At 46.0% G+C, this 22,437-nt stretch overlaps 1 protein-coding gene across 1 annotated transcript in view; it reads right to left on the bottom strand.

The window, feature by feature from the left end:
* l(2)k05819 (transmembrane protein 94-like protein l(2)k05819) overlaps positions 1–22,437 on the bottom strand; it is an 82,821-nt gene that overhangs the window by 57,596 nt on the left and 2,788 nt on the right. Inside the window, exons 3-9 of the mRNA XM_037430522.2 lie at positions 22,033–22,166; positions 21,164–21,300; positions 17,681–17,892; positions 15,027–15,181; positions 14,455–14,557; positions 8,111–8,305; positions 5,848–6,027 (exon numbers count right to left, since the gene is read on the bottom strand). Coding sequence (XP_037286419.2) covers positions 5,848–6,027; positions 8,111–8,305; positions 14,455–14,557; positions 15,027–15,181; positions 17,681–17,892; positions 21,164–21,300; positions 22,033–22,166 — 1,116 coding nt within the window. The remainder of the gene's footprint in view (positions 1–5,847; positions 6,028–8,110; positions 8,306–14,454; positions 14,558–15,026; positions 15,182–17,680; positions 17,893–21,163; positions 21,301–22,032; positions 22,167–22,437) is intronic.

Raw genomic sequence — 22,437 nt, 5'->3', positions numbered from 1 at the left:
AGAATTCATTTTGATAATAAAAAGTGTGCAACTAAGCACACCACCTTGTGGCACGCCTGTTTCCTGGACAAATGTTTGGGAGAGCTCACTGCCCAGACGGACACGGAATGTCCGGTTTGACAGGGAACTTTCGATTATGTGAAACATTCTTCCGCGCACACCAAGGTGGGACAGGTCTCTTAGAATTCCGTAACGCCATGTTGTATCATAAGCCTTTTCGATATCGAGGAACACGGAGAGAAAATATTGTTTATGGACGAAGGCGTCTCTGATCTGTGTCTCGATACGAACAAGGTGGTCTGTGGTGGATCTACTTTCTCGAAACCCGCACTGAAATGGGTCGAGCAAATTGTTTGTTTCAAGGATATGTACAAGTCGGCAGTTTATCATTTTTTCGAATACTTTGCACAAGCAGCTTGTAAGTGCAATAGGCCTATAACTTGAAGCTAAAGAAGGGTCCTTGCCCTCTTTCAAAATGGGAATAATAATAGCCTCTTTCCAGGAGGTAGGGATAGTGCCAGAAAACCAGATAGCATTGTACAAACAAAGTAAGGTTTTTCGTGTTTCGGCTGGTAGGTTTTTTAACATTTCATACACCAAACGGTCAGAACCTGGGGCAGAAGTACTGCAGGAGTTTAGAGACGTTTGGAGCTCAGCTAGACTGAAAGTTTGGTTGTATGCCTCGTATCTAGTGGATTTGTGTTCGAGTTTCTGCTTTTCTATTCTTGTTCTGTATTTTTGGAAAGTGTCAGTATAGTGGGACGAGCCGGATACCCGTTCAAAATGTGCTCCGAGGAAGTTTGCCTGATCTTCCAAGGTATCCCCTTGAGTGTTTACGAGTGGAAGTGTGTGTACTTGTTTCCCTGCTATCCTACCGACCATGTTCCAGACTTTAGCCTCCTGTGTGTATGAATTGATCCCTGACAAAAACTTCTGCCAGCTTTCTCTTCTGGCCTGCCGACGCGTTCTCCTAGCTTGAGACTTTATTTTCTTGAAGGTGTCAAGATTTTCGGCTGTCGGTGAGTTCCGAAGCAGCCTCCAAGCTCTGTTTTGCTGTTTGCGCGCGTTTCGACATTCAGAGTTCCACCATGGCACACGCTGTTTTCCAGGGTGTCCATTTGTTTGTGGGATGCATTTTGTTGCAGCATCAATCAAAAACGCTGTGAAGAAGTTGACAGCAACATCAATGTTCAAAGTACATATGTCATTCCAACCTAGACGAGCGATGGTATAAAACTGTTCCCAGTCGGCTCTGTTAATGAGCCACTTGGGAACACGTGGTGGACACTCAGTTACTGTATTTGTGCTCAAAACTACGGGGAAGTGGTCACTTCCGTACAGATTACTGACGACTTTCCACTGGAGTAGAGACACAAGAGATGGAGATACTATGCTTAGGTCTATGGAGGAGTAGGTGTTATTGGCGAGATGATAATAGGTTGGTTCTTTTCGATTTAGGAGACGCGCTCGACGAGAGAAGGAACTGTTCGATCAGTCGACCTCGCGCGTCATATCGAGAGTCACCCCATAGCCTGCTATGCGCATTAGAGTCTCCAAGGAGAACATAAGGTTCTGGAAGTTCATCAATTAAAGAGTGTAAATCACGTTTTTGCAGCTGATAGCTAGGAGGAATGTAAATAGTGCAGATTGTGATCAGTTTATCAAAAAGAACCGCTTGAACAGCCACTGCCTCAAGGGATGTTTGGAGTTGTAAATGTGTGCATGCAATTCCTTGATTGATTGATATGTGGGGTTTAACGTCCCAAAACCACCATATGATTATGAGAGACGCCGTAGTGGAGGGCTCCGGAAATTTAGACCACCTGGGGTTCTTTAACGTGCACCCAAATCTGAGCACACGGGCCTCCTTCATTTCCGCCTCCATCGGAAATGGCAATTCCTTGATTCACTATGATGGCAACACCTCCGGATGATGTCATGGCATCATCACGGTCCTTTCGAAAAATAACGTATTTACGAAGAAAATTTGTGTGTTTTGAATTAAGGTGTGTTTCTTGTACACACAGCACTTTTGGTGGGTGTTCGTGTAAGAGTTCTTGTATGTCGTCAAGGTTTCTGAGAAGGCCCCTGACGTTTCATTGTATAATTTGAGTGTTCATGGTGAATGTAAAATAATGCTGTGTGTACGAAAAGCGAGTGGCTGTTTAGACGGGGAGTTTGAGTTCACTTAACAGGGCTGTCACCAGGCCCTGTTATTTGCTTTTTTGTTTTCTTGGCGCGCTCCAAGGAGCCACGCCGCTCTTTCGGCACCAAGGGTGCCGACATATCCATTGCCTCCTCGGAGGCACTGGATGCCCGCACGTGCGGGCTGTTAGTTCGGATTTTGGGCCTCGCCTGGTGAGGGGAGGCCTTGAGGCCCGAAGACTCTGAAGTCTTCGGTCTCTGTTTGGGAGTAGGCGGTGTAGCCTGGGCTACTGCCGCCTTTGGGGCAGGTGCCACAATCGCCGGCTCGGTATGCGCGGGCCGAAGGAGTGGCGAGGGCTGGTGCGGCGGTGCCCCCTGACGCGCCGCATCAGCGTATGTAGGTCCATAAAATGGAGCGACTCTTCGCCATGCTTCCTTAAATGATATGTTCTCCTTCACCTTTAATGTAATTATTTCTTTTTCTTTTTTCCAGTATGTGCAGGAGCGCGAATATGCGGCATGGTTTCCTTCGCAGTTTACACAGTGTGGCGGTTGTTTGCAGTTCTCAGACACGTGGCCTAAGCCTCCACATTGTGCACAAGTCTGGCGACCACGATAGGTTTTAGAGCCATGGCCATATCTCTGGCACTGGAAGCAACGACAAGGGTTTGGTATATACGGCCTGATAGATGTCTTTGTGTACCCTGTTTGAATGGAATCTGGTAGTTTACTGGATGCAAACGTGAGTATCAAGTGTTTCGTTGGTATTTCCTTATTATCGCTTCTGATGATAATTCTCTGTACATTATTGACATTTTGGCTCTTCCACCCTTCCAAAAGTTCAGTTTCGGTGAGTTCAAGTAAGTCTGCATCAGATACCACTCCACGAGTGATGTTCATAGATCTGTGTGGTGTTACGGTGATCGGTACGTCACCAAACGTTGACAGGCTGTCTAGCTTTACAAATTGCGCTTTGTCCCGAATTTCGAGAAGAAGGTCTCCACTAGCCATTTTGGTTACTTTGTATCCAGCCCTGAGAGTTTCAGTAAGACACCTGGCAACTACGAAAGGAGATACGGTCCTGGCTTGCTTTCCGTTTTTTTCCAAGTGAATGACGTGGTAGTGGGGAAAAGTTTCTATTGGCTGGTTGAAGAAATTTATGTCTTCGGTGCGTACCCGCTTTAGGCCGGTACGATCAGACAGTTGAGGGAATGCTGCGTGCATGCCGGTCTTATTTTTGTTCAGCAGCGTTGGCGGCCCCCACCACGGAGCCCAACAAGGGGACGCTGCAAGTTTGCAGGTGCTGAAAGCTTGCAGACGTCAGCCGTACAACACTGCCATAACCCAATGCGCCTAGACCGAGGTAGGCTATTCGCACAGGTTTAACCCTTGCCGCCAGGAAAATTGGAAGTAAACAGAAGAGAGAAGTAGACAGGAAAGCTAAAAAAGTAGGAAAGACGAAGATGTAGGGAGAGAGAGATAGGAAAAGGCGACTGCCGATTTCCCCTGGGTGGGTCAGCCCAGGGGTGCCGTCTACGTGAAGCCGGGGCCAAAGGGGTGTGTTGCCTCTGCCGGGGGCCTTAAAGGCCCAATCACCCAGCGTCAACCCCCAGGATCCCCTTTTCCCCGGACACGGCAAAGCCACGCACGGCTAGGCGTGGGAGGGAGTAGAAACTCCCCCGTTAGGTCGGGTCCGTGGTGTCGCTACACGCCTACTTGTGCAGGCGCCCCTGCGGGGAGTCATCCGTATGAGGAAGAGTCGGCCACGGTCAATAACATTAAGGACCAATTTTCTTCGAAGTGATCTGCCAGCTGGTGTGCTAAATTTGGCAGTAATGAAGTGCATTGTTCTTTGTTAATTTGCTATTTTTGCCTTCTGACGGTTGTTTTTTTCTGCGTGGTGGGCTGCTGTGATATTTGTTGGCGTGTACATTCTCTCTTGCCTGCTAATTGTCAGCAGAAATAAATACTGGTTATAACAAACTAAAGGTTATAACGAAGTAATTACGACTCCCCCTTCAACCTTGTTACATTGAGGTTTGACTGCACGCATTTGAATCATTTCTGCATGCTGATACAATGAACAAAAAACACCTAAGCATTACAAACCTTGCTAAGACTGAAAAGAATAGAGAAAGCGTGCCAGAGTACTCCATCCACAATGCCTTCTCTGATCAACTTGTTCCAAGATCAGCCTTCCAAGATCAAGTTGCGAACTCTATAAGGGTGCCTACTGCAAGTACTAAGTGCCGAAAAGTGGTGGTTCTGTACACACGAATTCATACATTAAATACTATCATGTATGATTAGCGATCCAAAAAGTATGCTGTAAAGAACATGTGGCGTTTGACACTACAAAAGCATTGGGGTTTTTAATCATTACTGTAACCATAAAAATGTGGATGTTCCTGTCAATGATGTGTAAAGAACACTCCCGAGAATTTTTTGTCATGTCAATCGGTGCATGAGGATGCTCGAAAAGATTTTACTTTGTTAAGGACGTATGAGCCCTGCGTACTCGACGCTGTATTTGCATCTCCAGCCGCAACGACTCGCACAATGTTTTGCAGGTTCGTAGTAGACCTGACAGACACCATGTCAGCCGACTTCAGCCTTACATTTAGACATTACAAGCTACTCGTGACACTGCCAGAAGTAACTTGGAATGTCTTTATTAACTGATAAGCTCTGCACTGTCCCTGAACCAGCACGTGGAATTGTGTGGTCACTGCTACAACAGCGCGAACCGTACTGTCTGTGGCATCACTTTCAAGTAATCACGTTCACAACAGAAGCACGTCTTTACGACTTTCTTGTCACTGCACAAAGCCACTACCAGTAGGCAGCGAAGGCATGATGCCATCCAAATAGGAGGCTGTTAAAGGAGGAGCCTCGAACTCGAAATACAGATATGGGCAGGCCAACGGGCATATGATGAAGCTGGAAAAGTTGGTCTTTCTAATACAATGTGAATGTGACCAACTATGTGCTGGAGCACGTTTCGAAAGACCTTGATAAAATTTTTCACTCATTCCATGTTACTTTATTGATAAAGGACACTTAGTTTTTTCTCCAATCAAATGAGAGATACTGAAATAAGGCGCAATAGGGTTGAAAGGTGGGCTAGCTGGTGAATGATCACCACACCGTAAGGTGATGCAGCCTTCGTCACCTCTGTCATCGTAAAGAGTTTGCTACTTCACTCTACGGCATGATCCCAGAGTTCACTAGAGGGAATTTTGGCGACAGCGTCTATGGGTGCTGCAACACACGGCGCTTCAGTGAGCACGGGAATGAATGAGTACGTGGATTTGTCTAGTCTTCTCACTTTCGGCTCCCTTTGGCTTCACGTGGCTTGGGGCTGCTTTGCCACGCGATGAACATCAACGAAGGTTTAGCAGTTACCCTTCACCAACTTGACTTTTTAGGTTTGCCAATTCAAATTGAGTCACTAAGTTCAGAATGGTTTGTTCCTTCATTCGAAACAAAACCAAAACACAGCAATAAACCAAGCCACGAGTGCGTTCGACGCCTGCAAGCCTGAAGACTAGGCGAATCCATGCACTACCCATCATTCCCATGGTCGCTGAACGATCGCAGCACAAGAGTCCCCTCTAGTTAATTTTAAGGAAACTCTGTATAGGTACGATGATGAGACGTAGTCACCAAAGCTGGCCCCGCCGTTGCCCGAAGGCAGCTTACCGTGACACTGCCGAGGACGTGTAGGAGGCTGGAGGTCCTCCACAGGTGCGGGGCCTTGCCCCGGAGCAGAGACAGGAACAGGGGCTGCACCTGGCCCCACGACAGGTCCGATCCGTCGGGGTGTGTCGACTCCACCTCGTCCTCTTCCTCGAAAAGGTCGTCGTGAGCACGCTGCATGGCCTGCAGCGTCAACGGGGATGAGCAGTGTTTGATTACGCAGTCAAGGGCTTAAGGCCTTTATAACAAAATACTAAGGTTTTTTCTAGATACTTTATCATACAGCTTACGCTCGTCAATTTATATTTCATGGGACCACAAAAACGTTCAAATTAAGCAACTGCCAAATTATCGAAAGTATTTAAAAAACAATAAAGTGCAGAGCTGTGCGAATAGCAAAACTCTGGGAGCAAAGCAATTTCGAATATTGAAGTGCGTGGGCAAATCTAATCAAGTATTTTTCAAACACTTTGAATCACATTCTCCGAGATAGCAACATGAGAGTGTTTTCTTTTTTTGGCTAGGTTGATGAAGTGTTGGTGGGGTGGTGTTTTATAGTTGTCTTAAAAATAATGAGACAATGCAGAGGCCGAATAGTATTCATGTACAAGGTTTGGCAGAACCAAAGTGTTGCTAACAACACTTTACACACAAATGGCAATGTTGCTATCTCCTCAGTCTCTCCTCCTCTTTCAAATTCTGTAAAAGCCCAAATGACATGGCAGACAAAGGTGTACGCTTTTTGAGCTCGGAGTTCCAAATCTGCCTTGAACCTGGACATTTGAAATTTTGGATGCCGAAAATCTTTGGTGTCCAATTTTTTTATTTCCTCTGCAAATTTAAGGTTGAAAACAGCATTTATTGAGCTCCCACCTTCACCACATCTACCCCCTCTATGTTAAAACAAGAGTTTTATTGAGTCAATACACTTGAAACCGTAGCAGAGCTTGACCAGCAGCTTTGCCACAATATGAGGATGTGATGGGGTGAAGCATATTGAAACTCTGAAGGGTTTACTGCAAATTTGACGTGAAGCATATTGACAATTTGGAGGGTCCACTGCCAATCGGACGTTGACCGTATACGTCTTCAAATAGTAAAATTTAGGTGTGAATACAATCGAACAGGAAGCACTATTAGAAAAATATTCGAATATTTGCACACACCTAATAAATTGTCAATTACATAAATGCAATTACACTTTCTTGATGAATACAGAAATAGAGCATTCATTTTGCATAAAAGTACTTTGTTGACAATGAGTCCATAGATTAAGAGCTCCATGTGAAAGTCAAATCGTGCTCTGGACCCATCCTTTTATACATACCGCCACCACCGAGATCACGAGCATGCGATAATTACTTAATCGCTGCAAAAAAAAGGCCCCCAACTGATCTTTCGTCTACTATCACAGTTCCATGCAGTTTGCGTGCATCAAGTTCACTGCACCTGCTGATGCCTTGGTACCCAACAATACAACTGTGGTCAGATTGTGGATGGCGAACACGCCTTTCTGAAGGCCCGCAGCCATTCTGGTTGTCCATGAATGCAGTTTTCGTTTCTCTGCGTTGCCCCTTTGCGGCACTTTGTGCTTGGCACACTCTGAGGATTAACCAAACCAGCCGGGTTGCGGCCAAATACGACCGATTAATGAGTTTGATGCCGTTACACAATAAGCACGCTTGTTGGGATCGTAAAATGGGTACGAAGTACACTCAAACCCTCTTAAAACGAAGTTGCACCTTACATAAAAATAAGTTCATAATACCCAGATATTTGTAATAAATGTACATTCTTAACACTACCCTCGAACCCCTTTATAAGAGACACTGATATAAAAGACAAATGGGTATAAGAAACACCAGTGTGCTTACAGTGAAATACAAGTGGATCAAAAAATGCATATGAGATACCCTGCTTATAAGAGAAATCTCGTATAAAAGATAAGAATTGCTGCCAAGAGCATGCCTCTTATGAAGGGGTTTAACTGTATATTTAGCACAAGATTATTCTTCATTTGCTTTGTTATAACCAATATTTTGCTATATCAGGGTACGTAATACCGAGGTTCGAGTGTATCTTATCTTTCGAACTAATATTGACGCAAGGAATCAATTTACTGAGCTTTTACTGCTCGCGTTACTTTATTGTGAATGCCGCCCCCTTATTATTCGGAGTGTGTTAGTCTTGACGTGCTGAATTTTATGCGACTCGGACACCCCTGAGTTGGCCGTACTCCCAATGGCGAGAGGAGTCGCGCACTGACCATGTGTTCCTGGGCGGCCAGCATGAGATGCAGCCTGGCAGTGCCCAGCGCGTGCAGACCCACCCAGAGCGCGGGAAGCGACAACGGCAGCAGGGGCAGGATGGCCAGGGCGGGCTGCAGCACCAACTCCTTGACGCTGCCTGCCCGGTCTCCCAGGTAGCGCCACTGGGCCAGCTTCAGCACGGTCGTCAGCACCTGACGCATCAAAGAGAGGGGGAGGCTGCCGTTTGTATAAAAGAACAGCACAGAGACTTATGTGCACTTGATTATAAGTTTAGCAAGAAATTAGGCCATCTGTCACGACAGGGAGCCATGGGTAGCGCGTGAAGTTGCGCATGGGTCAACTTAAAAGTTTTGTTCATCATGGGCGCCTTGCCCGATGTCAAGGCGTCCTTGCAAGTGGAGCACACCATGAATTCACTGTAGTTTCTGTGGCTGCCACTCGTCCTGAGCTGTTGTTGGAGCACGCCACGCAGGCTCACCGCCACGCAACGCGGGAGCACAGAGTTCATCGCGCGTCTTCTGAATCTCGTACTCAGGCGCCGTCATGTGATTGCCGAGAGAGTGTAAGCGGAAGATGCTAGAGCCTCTTACACAGCCACTTATGTAGGCACAAACGTGTTGGCTTGTGCCAGCACTTTCTGACCACCACAGCAGCTTACCCACAGCGTCTTACAAAGCTTCTTGCCCAGCCCCTTACACAGGCCAGAACGCATCAACCCGTGAGCACGTTCTGGCGGTGCTTGGGCTAGCTGTTGCGCATGCACAATAAAGGTAGCCATGCACAACCGGATTGAGTTCGACCATCAGCTACTTTGCATCTAAAAAAAAATGGCAGCTCTGTCCACAGAGCCATGCTGCTTCTGCCCTTTGTATGAAAGACAGTTGTGCTAACTGTATTGGCTGTTTTACAATGAAGTTAAACCACGGTGTAAGAATAGTTTAGGTGGTGGCACTCCGCCGTTCCCTCGGCAACCGGAGCGACCGCATCGTGTTCGGAGCGCGCGGCGGCGCCGATTTCGCAATTGTTGAGGGCGCTGCGGTATGGGGTCCCAGTCGAACCGGTCGAACGGCGAGCGCGGCTTGGCTCACTGCTGCAGTTCGTGCTATGTTGTGCTTTCGTGTTGTGGCCGCGTTTAGAAGCGTGATAATTTAAACTGAGCTGTGTGCGCTCAACCTTCTCGGCGATGGGGAAGAAGTGTTTTGTTCCCAACTGTAATTCTGGTTACAGAACGTGTGCAGAACGAGTGCCGCTTTTTAAAGCTCCGTTGGAGCATGCTCGTTTGGAAACGTGGCGCCGCGCCATTCCGAGATTGGATAGGGCGTTGCAGTCGAGTGACCACGTTTGCGCGAAGCATTTTCCGGACGAAATGGTGTGTACAAAGTACTACGCAGAATCAAACGGCAGGATTCTCCTGCACGCCCCGAAAAGGCCGACGTTGTCCGCGAATGCTGTCCCGTGCATTTTCCCGGGTTGTCCAAAGTACCTCACCCGGGAACAAAAGTGTAGGAAGTCTCCTCGGAAGCGACAGCCCACCACAAGTGACCGGCCCGTCGCAAGAAAAGTCGTGTTGCCTGTGAAAACAGCAGGTGCAGAAACTGAGGAGCAAGCAGCCGATGTGAGGCCACTCAAGAAACTTCGTGTCGGCAGCTGCGATTCTGCACCATGCCAGGCGCATTCCAGCGGAGAAGACGCACCCCTTGCAGAAAAGAACCAGGACGGTGACAGCTCCCCATCGCGCTCTTCGTATCCGGGGAAGCCTGGCTTGGATGACGCAAAGGTACTCAGTGTTTATTCAGAAAAATGTACATTTATCCATGACCATTGTTCAAATACTTACCATGTTATGCGGGCGTTCATATTCACCAACGCTGTTCATTTACTTCTATGTTTTAGCGGGTCTATAAATTAAATGCCATATTAAATGTCTAAAGGTTCGCCGCTTGTACTTTCCAGTAGAATATGCTATCCTGTTACCATTCTACACTAAAAGACGACATTTCAATTAGTATCAACTTCGTAAATCGTACATCTTACCTCACTTACACGTAGCTGCATCTATTCACCTAGCTTATGTGTTCGGTTACGTTAATTAAACATGTTTGTCTGTTTTTTTTCTCGTTTCTTTTCAAATTCAGGAATCGCGATCTGCGGCCTACTGCCAAGGGAGCGGAAAGCATGAAGGGATGACGGACTGTGCGGAGGATGCAACGCAGTGTCTCTCGATTTCGCGGCTGTCAACCTCAGTTGCCAGTGTTAAACTTCCAGGACCCACCTGGGCAGCCAATTGTGTTGAAGGTTTTGGGGTACAAGCTGTTGTCTTCCCAGAAATGGCTTTGCCAAAGAACCGCGACCAACCTCCTTCTCAGCACAAAACACTTGAGATAACGGCTACAACGACTGACACTATGTTAGTGCGCACTTTTATTTATGGCCGTCATGTGAACGTCAGCGGTATTGGCGGTGATGTCTCTCTGAAGTGCTTAAGTGATGTTGAGAGTGTTGTGCAAAAGTTTCATGAAACGCGTGTGTGTGCTGGTGGCCCTAGCAATGATGTCTACTACGATATCCACCCTGAAAGTGCGTACGTTGATCCGTGTGGAGTGTGGCGGCACAAAAGGTGTTTGTTGTTTTGTGATTCAGGAAGCTGCCAGGCCTGCAGGAGGCTAAACGACACTCTCCGAACCCACAGTTCTCGAAAAAAGAAGCAAACTACAAGGAAGAACATTTGACTCCTAGCCAGCCCTTCGAAGAAAGCACCTGTGGACCTAATGCGAAAAGCGAGGATCGCTTGTGACAGATCAAAAGTTTGCATTCTTAAAAGCAAAAAAAAACAAGATCGAAATGGAGTTATCTGCCTGCAAATCCAAGCTGGAAAATATCAGCACTGACACCCTCGCGCGCATATCTCACGAAGCAAACCTGACGGAAGGCCAGCAGCTAGTCCTAAAGGAATGTGTGGCTGCTAGCAAAACGGAGTCCAAAAAAGGCCAAAGATACTCGGATAATTGGATCCTGCTTTGCCTTTTGCTCCACATCAGGTCAGCTGCTGGCTACAGGTTTCTGATGGAGAATGAAGTCCTTGCGTTGCCATCAGTACGAACCATTTGCCGCTATGTTTCAATGGTGGGCTTCAAATCCAGCTTCGACCAGAAGTTCTTCTCTGCCTTGGAAAAAAGGATAAACAAGATGGTCGATTTCAAGCGGCATGGAATGATCATCTTTGACGAGATGCAGGTCCGCAAAAGCAGGAAAGTCAATTCCAAGAGTATGACCTATGTGGGCTTGACACAAGATGCTAGGGACGATGCCGGAGAACTTGCTGATCATGCTCTAGTGTTTATGTTTTGTCCATTTGGTGATAGTTACGCTCAACCTATTGAAGTATTTGCTGCTAAAAACGCGACTAAGGGGTCAGTTCTTGCACAGTTGTTACTCCAGGCAATTGTGCTAATGGAAGACGCTGGTGCCAAGGTTCATGGATTTGTATGTGATGGTGCTTCCACAAATAGAAGTATGTGGAACACACTCGGAATTAATGGAGAGCTTGGAAGAAGCTGCAACTCTTTCACGCATCCCACTGAGCCGGAACGAAAGGTGTTTGCATTTTATGACGTCCCGCATTTGTTCAAATGCATAAGGAACCGGCTCAAGCAGAAGAGGTGTCTCAAAAAAGAAAGGAAGTGGATTAGGTGGGACGACTATGCTACAGTGTACGAAGAAGACCTTGGTCATTCTGGAGGGCTAAAAGTATGCCCAAAAATAACGAACTCCCACATCAACCCAAGCCAGTGTGAAAAAATGCGAGTTAAACTCGCGACGCAGATTTTCAGCCGCTCAATGGCAGCCGGAATACAGTTTTACAGAGGAAAAGGTGTCCGCAGTCTTGCAGGGAGCGAGGCAACAGAGAAATTCACTTTATTTCTGAACAACTTATTTGACGCCTTGAACCGACGGTTCCCAGCTGAGGGAATTGGGATGCACAGCCCCGACCTAGAAATTCTGGGTGACGGCCTTCACTGGCTTAACGAGTGGGAAAAAGAAATGCAAACTGGTGCAATCACGAAAGACATGTTCCTTACAAAAAGCACAGCTGAAGGCCTGCGAGTAATATTAGCTTCGACTAGGGACCTTTGTCATGCTCTGCTTACTGCGTACAACTTCAGGTATGTCCTAACAAGCAAGTCCTGTCAAAAAACATGCGATTTCTCATAGACTGGCTGCTGGACCGAAAAACTCATATAAGATCTCTGGACATGCGGCGCATGCACGAAACCGGGGTTCTATTGTGTCAAAACGGCTATTTGAAAATCGCGAAAAAGGACCGGCCATAGATATGGTGATTCCGCATCGTACAGGAAGAACGAGTACAATAGTATACCCTTATCTCGTAAACCAGGTATCGGCACACATTTAAATCGCTCATAGATGCGTTTACATAGTGCGCAAAAAATCGTTGCGCGGGTTCGTACTTCATTTGCGATTTAGGGCCTTGAAGGTTATTACACATAAGATAGTAAGGCTGTGCTGCAGTAAAAACCCCTGTGGGCACGTTCTGGCAAACCGCGCGCAAGCAGCCGCAACTTCTGCAGCAGCGTGGCTGGGCCCCCATACACTAGCGCCATCTACCGGCCGTAGCGAAAAGCGGCAGAGCGCCGAACGAGTTGTGGTCGCGTCACCGGGGCGAGTGTCACCACCTAAACTATTCTTACACCGTGAGTTAAACCAACTAGCGCAATCTTGCACGCTGGCATTAGCTGGTTTCCACTCGAACTGTAATACTCTTTCTCCAGCTAGTGTAAATGCTATGCATACTAAAAGTTACACACTCGTGGTTTACTGTAGCAGAACCCCTTTATAAGAGACACTGATGCATGAGACAAATGGGTACATGAGACACCAGCGTGCCTACATTTAAATATGTGAGGATAACAAAATGCATACGCTCAAACAGATATAACGAATTATCGGTTTTAGTGAAGTAAGTGATCAATAGCTTTGCTATAAATACAGTGTAACAAATAATCATATATAATAGAATTTCGGATATAATGAAGTACTTTCATGGCAGATGTGAGTTTACTATAATTAGGTTTGAGTGCATGTGGTACCTGATTATAAGGGACACTTTATACGAAAGACAAGACCCCAAGACCCACACCCTGGTGCATATGTCTTGTAAAGGGGTAGTACCTAAAATGTTCAATTAGGTTGAACAGTGATGTGAAAATTCATTACAAAATTTAGTTGAATATTTAGGTTTTCCACGAAAACCTGCGACCCTATCATGCATCTGCATGAGAGTCAACTATATCTGAAACACTCGAGATGAGACGTTACCAAAATTAGGAGGTGCTGTAGAGTGGAGCGTTTATGCCAATTTCCAATGTGAGACAGAGCTGGAGCAGAGCGAATAATTTTTCCCAATTTGTAACTGACCATAGCCACAGAGGTTTGTTTTTCACAGAGTGTAGTTACATTTACACTCAAAGGGACACCAAACATATGCTGCACAATTGCTATCTAAGAACAAGAAGCTCCTTGTTGGAAAGTTTAAAAAATGAAGCCATAACGCACCCATGATTTAGCTTGTATTAGTCATGCATGAAGCTTGAGCAAAATTTTCACAGCTTTTTAGCCATAGTGAGGTGGTACAGGTGCCATAATCGGGTGTCGTGAGAGAACTTTGACCACCTGGGTTTTTTGTAAAGACCACCTGGTATCAAAGCACAAGAGTATTTTTTGCCCTACACTGGAATTATAGTAAGCATCCACGACAAACCCTCCAACAATGAAATGACAAGCAATTCTTTACATCCCGGCCATAGTGTCGCTGCTGCTGCAGATGGCCTACTATATGAAGTATGTACTTTGATTGATTTGTTGGGTTTAACGTCCCAAAACCACCATATGATTATGAGAGACGCCGTAGTGGAGGGCTCCGGAAATTTTGACCACCTGGGGTTCTTTAACGTGCACCCAAATGAGAGCACACGGGCCTACAACATTTCCGCCTCCATCGGAAATGCAGCCGCCGCAGCCGGGATTCGAACCCGCGACCTGCGGGTCAGCAGCCGAGTACCTTAGCCACTAGACCACCACGGCGGGGCGAAGTATGTACTTTTACGTCCCAAGCGATTACACACAAAGACATTTGACAGCGTCATCAAAACTTGACAATGCTGTTGCCGTCTGGGAATCGAAGCCACAACAGTGTATCCACAGCTGTAGCCACTATGGAGTCAATGCAACAGCCATTTTGGAACACAGATGTAAACAGAAATATGACTGTTTAACAAAGCAAAGGCAAAAATTAATGGAATACCCAAAACCAGGGCCTTACCAGAATGCCGATCACGGTTCGCTCGAGGTATGTGCTGTTGACGTGGTGCAGTTCCTTGGCGAACATTGAGACGGGCCGCATGAGCGAGTTTTCCAGGCATAATCTGCAAGTGAAATGAGTGAAGGCATTGGCCAAATGCACAGGCATGAATGAATTACGGCAGCTGTAGCTGTAACTCAGTAGACGAACACTCTTTTGTTTCTCACTCGCCATAATGGCAACAGCTGGCTTCAATTGATGCTCCCACAATTAAATGCACATATCTGCCCTACAAAGTCGATGAGGGGATGACTGCCACCGTAGCTCGGGGGTAGAGCATTAGACGCATCATTCAAAGGTCGTGGGTTCGGGTCCTGCCGGTGGCAAGCAATCTTTTCATCACCTTTTCTTTCTTCACATTTACATCAAGATTACTTCTAGTAAAATCCCCTATACTTTCCGTGGCATCACTGTCAGTTAGTTCTCGTTAATATTACTGGGTAACACATATATGTTTATGAATGAACACTGAACACAACGAATCTGTTGTGTCTATGTGCAAAATACTTCATTATTAACAGTTTATACCGTACCTGAAGAACTTGAGGTAAGGCACTTCAAGCATGACAAAGTGGCGTGGTTCAACTGGCCGTCGCAGCCGAGCCCCGGTGAATGTGGCGCACGTGCCGATGCCTGTCTCTGGGGCGAACGTTTCTTTCTCTTCCAGAACAAACGGTGCTTCCTTGCCCTGTGCATTTTGACAAACACAACGCACAGCAGAACCTCGTTAGGCAGACTCTCGAGGACCGTAACAGTGTGTTCTGATTAACGGGACTTCCACTTACAGAAGTAACAGGTGTTTTTTTTTTATTAGGGCGAAAGCCTTACATTCAATTCCAATCGCAAAGGACTCTGCTAGTGAGCACTCGACTCTGGTGTAGAGAAGCACCTCTAAATTTGTGACTGGAACACAATCCATTCCGCCGGAGCAAGTGTGGGAACAAGGAAGAAGACTAACAGTGCTTGAGTTGCCCGGAATACCATGCGTATATAGGTATTCCACTCCGCTAATGCTGCTGTAGAATTCCCACTCTTACACGGCAAATTTAGTGTCCCCGTCACTATTCAATGAATCACTTGTGAGAGAACTGGAGTTTTCCGACTCCAAGCCGTTGCTATCAAGCAGCAGAACCAAAGCCACACGATTTGCCCAGTCACCCATGTCGTCCACCATTATTGTCAAAACAAGCAGCACTGGTGACAACCTCAAGCAGGCCAGTGTAGAGAAGTGCGACACTTTGAGTTCCGGTTAACTCTGCCGATTCTCACAGAGCAACTATTCCTGCTCTACAGAGTGACTCCTGCTTTGAATCCACTCCAAATGTTTTTGGAACACACTTTCACAACTTTTTTTTTTTAAGCTTGAAGTAAGTACCACGCACAGGACATACCGTGCGTGGTACTTACTTCAAGCTTAAAAAAAAAGAAGAAACACTCTACAGCGACTTCCGCGCAGCTATGCAGGTTCAGCACAATAAAACAAATGAGAGCGAGTTCAGGAATGCTGTAGATCAGTTGTTCTCAGCCATGGATATGTCAAGGACCCCTTGTGAATTGGTGGAAGTGATGGGGGACAGCTTGCAGCGGAGGGTAAGGAGGGGCGTATGTAGGTAAATTAACACAACTGAAGCGTGAAGCAGGTGCCTTTTATTGCTACCAAATACATCAAACTAACGTGCCACATTACTTCATTTTGGACAGTTCATCAATACGTGGCACAACCGCGCTTAAAAAAAATAGAAAAAATGTAAAACAAAAGCGGGTGAGGGTTTTGCGGATCATAAAAATGGCTTCGCAAACCCCCTAGGATCCGCAGACCCCCATTTGAGAACCACTGCTGTAGATTAAGATAACGACCTAACGTGATTTTTCTCGATGGCATTACATTACTTCAGGCAGCACTCACTTGCTGGCGCCGAAATGCATGCGTGAAGCTTCCAACTTCACTTGATACCCCGCCATGTCCCCAGCGACAGCTATGACGGCGCCCATTTTGGACGGCAGTGAGGCGTACTGTGACAAGACGAGAAATATAGGACTAGTTCCCACAGCAACAATGAAATTCGTCCGCCGCCCGACAATGCAGCCAGCGCGTATTGCTGTAGCCAGCAACGCGGATCAAGCACTCTACGAAATGCCCCTTAAGCGTCTGCGCATGCGCTACATGCTGCCGGCGCGCGACTGCCGCACTGGCCGCAACACAAGGGCCCGCACTACAAGGTTTCCCCTCGGTGTGAAACAGACTGTACAATCAAACCTTGATATGAGAAACCAGGCTATAACAAAATACTAGTCATAAGGAAGTACACTCGAACCTCAATATAACGAACCCGGATGCGACGAAATATTGGTTATAACGAAGTAAATGAAAAATAGTCTTGCAGTAAATCTGCAAGACTAAATAGTCTTGCAGTGTTAGGAATAAATGTTTACAACAAATTTTCGGATATAAAGAACTTAATTTCGTGTAAGATGCAACTTTGTTATTATGATGTCTGAGTGTAAATGAATAATAGTTTTGTGACAGATACAGTGCTAGGACAACACCTCCTCTAGAAAGATGCTGGCGACTTGAGCCAAAAAGCTGGTTCCCAGCGCTCTTCTGTTCTCTCCTCCTCCGCTCCCCTAAACATTGTCGGATGCGAGCGCTTACTGCAGCGGCCGCTTTAAACCATGCCGCCTCTGAGATTAAAGCAATGTCTACTGCTGTCTCGGAGGCAACACAGTTGTGTCTCTGCGATGGCGTCACTTTTGAATTTAGCAGAAGTATTAGTGTCAGCTGCGGGCGCTCCTTGCAGAGAAAGCACTGAACTATGAGAAACCTCCCATCCCTATGGGAAAGCGTGCGATGTCGCAAGCATCTTTCTAGAGGAAGCATTGGCTTGGAATATACTTTTATAACAAGTTTTCGGTTATAACAAACTTATTATTTGTGAGATGAAACTATGTTATGAGGTTTGAGTGTATTTACTTTGGAAATAGAACAATGTAAATTCAGACACAAATATTGTCAGATATAAAACATATCTGAAAAATTGAGTGTCACTGCTCCTTCTAGTGCTTTGCACACTATGACAGTAAAGTTATTGCGAAATGCTTTTATTGACATCTTTTAATTGCTTGCTCACTGAAGCCAGTGACAACACTGGCCATAAAGCGTAAACGACCCCCATCCAGAGCGGCTCACCTTTGTGAGCAGGCTGCACTTTCCCGGCACCTGGTGCCCCGGCCGGACGACCACCACGTCCCCTTCGACCAGCAGGTGCACGGGCACATTGACCAGACGGCCATCACGCACGGCCCACTGAAGGCTGATGCACGGTGATGCTGGCTGGAACAGAGGAGCATAGTCCGAGGTGCTCCAGGGTTCTTCGTCGCCGCTTCCGTGACCCAGCGTGTCTTTTTGAGAGACATGGCCAAAAGAAAATGAGAAGTGCTGAAGATTGCGTTACACTTAGCGTACTGTCACGAGACAATAAAGGCATAGAATCACTTTCCTTGCAGGGAATTTCTATCACCAATCATTCCTTTCTGAAAGGGCCAGTAAACAACCCTGAGATCCAAAAAATTTTCAAAAGATATATACGTATGTGCAGTTTTTCATTGCGAACATGCTGCCGCAAGAATTTAGCGAATATGTGCTATATTAAGGAAGTTGCAGGGGTTAGAACATCAGTTTAAGCTGGTTTCAAATTTTCGCGTGGCCTCGCCCCCTTCTCCCTTTCATGAAAGGGAAGGCATAGCTCATCGTCGTGACTCCACGCACTTCAGCAACGTGACACCACGTCAGCGATTGACGTCATCGGCGAACTTTATTAGTTGCAACACACTTCTGCTTGCTGCGAAGCGTGGTTGCTAGTTTACCATGTGCCGCACCAGCCGCGGGTCAACCGTGTAAGCGTCAGGTGCGAAGTGTCGACCACAAACGATTAGGTCCCCGACATACGTCGCTGGATGACCGATTCGCTTCAGCCATGCAGCGCGCAGGGCCCCGCCGTGAGGCAGCCGGTACCGATGCTTCTCCGCTGCCCAGTCCTTCGATTTGCAGCCGACGACAGAGCAACGCTTTTTACCCGTGTTGCTCATGCCAAGGGCGAAAGTACATTTGCATGTGTGCATAGGCGCTGTAGTTGAGCGAGAAGTGTACACGTGCACACGACAACTGCGAGACTGGTTCTTTAAACCCAGTGCCAAGAAACAAGGGGCAATTTCGTAGCTGTGGGTGGGAACAGGAACTGACGTTGACTTCACTACTGTTTTTTTACACCTGATTTAGACCAATCAGTGAGCTGCGTGCTACGTCACGTTGCCGAGTTGACGTCACTGCGGGTGCAAGGAGGTCGGTCAGGCGTAGGAAAGATGCGCAGGAATCGTTTTTCGAAATAGAGGCGCTGCGTGGCGCGCAGCGCTGTAATATTCAGAAAACATGATCGCTGCGGTCTAATCTACGAATTGCCGAGCTTGTATGGAGGGTGTAAAAAAAAAGTTGGAGCCTGTTTACTGGCCCTTTAAGAGTGCCGTAGTTAAGAATCCATAAATTAGTCTGTATGCTAATTTTTGTTTTCATTCGTGTTACAGCCTATTTGTTGCACAATTCTGGCATTCTTACTTTCATCTTTATTATTACTTGTTCTATATTTGTTGTTATTTCTTCTTGAGGTCTCATTGCTTTTAGCCAATATATTCATCTGCGGTATCAAGATTTCAGTAGATTTTCTTGTTTCTTGCATTTCACAAGCTATTTGATTGTTCGAAATTTTTTTTTTGAATGATTCCTTCAGTGGACATGTGTACAATCGTACACATAAGCTTCGGAGGTGCATTACAGACTTTGCATCTCCTCAAGTAGGTTGAATTGCAGTGTGCAACATACAAGCAGGCTTCCTCAAAGGACAACTAGGGGCAATTTAACTTCATCGTGCTGCATATTGCTGCAGAGGATATCTGTACTGAAGACATTACTACGTTAAACAGTCGTTCGATGTGCCACATTTTAGGATAAACATCATTCTTTTTCTGTGCTTGAAATGAATACAGTAAAAAAGAAAACTGTACATGCATTCTAGGCCTATAATATGATTATTTCTTTATGCAAGCGTTGAAGCCCACTGATTACAGAATAATTTGATATTTAATTACATGCAAATTAACATTTACACAACTGAAACACACAAAACAACACAATCTTTCATTTTCTTTATGGGAATATAATAGTGAGTGTCTTGGTATCGCATTATGCGAACTCGATACATTTGCAAATAGTGCATCCTAATTCGTGCATGAAGGGGATGACCCACTCTTGCTAATGGCTTGTAAAACAAACTGGCAGTAGGATTATAATATTATCTGAAGGTTCTATGTCACAAAACCACAACATGAATACGACAGACACCTCAGTGGAGGGCTCTGGAAGTTTCAACCGTCTGGCGTTTTCTTAACATCCACTGGCATCGCAATGGGCCTCTAATTTTCACCTCCACCAAAACGATACCACCGTGTCCAGAATCAAGCCGACAACCTTTGGCTCAGCAGCGGAGCACCGTAATGGCTCACCCATGGCGGCAGATGCTGGCAGTACGAAATGAATAAGCAAACAAATGAATATCATGCAACCCACTCAGCTTTCTTTGTGCTAAAGGTGTGTTTAAATAAATGGTAAACTAAAATGTCAACAAGGCTACCCCGTGGGAGCCAGGATGTTGAAGTAAATATAATTTTGCCTTCAAGGTTTTCACCAATGTTTCATCCTGACCAGATGTGATTTTGTCAGACCATTAACTTTCACTCATACCTTAGTACGCTCAAACCTCGATATAACATACCCGAATATTGCAAAATATCGGTTATAACGAAGTAAATGGAAAATATCCTTGCAATACATGTAGTGTTACAAATAAACACTTATAACAAATTTTCAGATTTTATGAACTTATTTTCGTGTAAGATGCAACCTTGTTATAATGAGGTTTGAGTGTATGTACTGTCTTCCCTCTTCTCAGTTCGCACTGAAGCCATGGACAATCCGAAGGACGCTTGACTTGCTGCAATGGCCTCGTTTCTTTATGCCAGCGCTTTGAATCACATCAGGGTGGCTTCTATAGGAGCGTGCCGTCAGCCTTATTTTATATAACATCCCGATTGGTTCCTACTGCAGTTACTGCTCAACCCCTGTAGTGCAACAGTACTTTTAGTAAGTATTAACGTAAAGTGATCCTAATGCAAGGCTTGGGTGTGTGGAAGCACTACTGTTGCACAGTTTCTTCCCACTTGAATAAATTTTTGGCGTTTCTGTTTGGGGCACTGCCAAATCCGCGTGAAAAGAGGTACGTCATTGAGATATGATCCGTCAGGTGCTGCAGCGAGTCCCATCTGATGTGTTCCCAAGATTTGCTTGCTTTCTGAACCAAATTCTAATTATAAGATGCAAACCACAACTTGTGAACTTATAACATACAAATCTTAAGGTATACACTATCATCGACAACCCTCAGCTTAATCCAATCCCTCCCTCTTATATACACCTTTGTTTTCATGGATTCTCCAACAACTCGCAGCGGCGCTAGACAGGGTACTCTGAAAGCTAGCCAAGAGCATCGCTCGGTGCTCGTGCCACAAAAAATAAATAAGTAACAGCAGTAAGCTAGCAGCCGTCGCTGAAAAGATGACGCACTGGCCAGGGTGTTGACCATGGCCTGGGCGCGGTGCCTCATCTCCATGTGACGCAGCCTCGTCTCCCAGATCACGAGGATGACGTTGAGTGCGAGAACACAGATGAGGAACAGAGAGTCGCCAACCAACACGGGTCCCCTGAAAGAAAACGTGATGACACGTAGTAGACTGATTGCGCTTGTTCCTTTATATTTACTTCAAGAAACTTTAACCTTCGAAAATGTCGGAAAAGAGTGAAAAGGAAAATGCTGCACGAAGGGACGTGAGAGAACCTGGCAACCATACATGTGCGGCCATAACAGACACTGACAGAAAAGCAATGCATTCTGCAGGGCATTTATGAAGACATATGTCTCCGCATCTCTGCGAAGATTTCTTTCAAGATAAAAATCAAATGAATAATGAAGAACTGCATTTATCCCAGGCTCTTTCAAGAAAATATGTTCCAAATTATGTTTCTTTAATACAGCTAATTAAGTTGGCATACAATAAGTAGACAATTGCAAAAGGAAGATATGTGTGTTCCTGTATGATTGAAAATGGTAGCTTCAAGTGTATTGGCCTAGTTTTGTCCAATCTGTGATGGCAGTTGCCCGTTTGCCAAATCAACATACTCTCAGAAGTGAAGTCACCTGCACCTACATTCGCTACACTAAAACAATTTCACCAGAAAGATTTCTGTCTGTGAGCTCCCCTAGAATTTGTCTCTTGGTATCAACACCAGCCTGTGTGACCACAACGCACGGCGTTTCCTGTTGGATCAGAACAAACTGGCTAGTTAATGCTCGGCGACAAAAACTTCGAAAAGTGAATAGGCGACGATCTGGCTCGTGCTTTCGAAGCATTCGCACACTGAGAACGACGACTCACCCTCCGAGCGAGTAAGCCACGACAAATGCCACCACTTCGAAGAGCAGTAGGACCACGCTCGGCCACCGGAAAATCGAGTGCGGGTTGTTGTGGTGGAATGACTCCCCAAGCCACGTCACCTGGCACTCCCTTCGCTGGAACGCAATGTAAAGAAAGCAGTCGTGCTAACCACAGGAAATGTAACTGTTAACTCTACAGCACAGAGCTTACACAACAGACAACGATACGCAAAACGTACAAGCATTAGTGTTTTTCACGTCTCGTTGTCTGTAATGTGAATTTCGTATTATATAGGCAATATTCATGAATTACCAACTCGTCTGAGCCAACGCTTCTCCTCAGGATACTTAGCCAGCTGAACTTCTTGCAATCAAGCTTGATTCGCCCTGGCGTGTTAAACCACAT

The sequence above is a fragment of the Rhipicephalus microplus genome, chromosome 7 (assembly GCF_043290135.1).
Source record: "Rhipicephalus microplus isolate Deutch F79 chromosome 7, USDA_Rmic, whole genome shotgun sequence".
NCBI lineage: Eukaryota > Metazoa > Arthropoda > Arachnida > Ixodida > Ixodidae > Rhipicephalus > Rhipicephalus microplus.
Note: the sequence above shows the minus strand (reverse complement) of the source record. Positions and strands in the feature narration are given on the sequence as shown.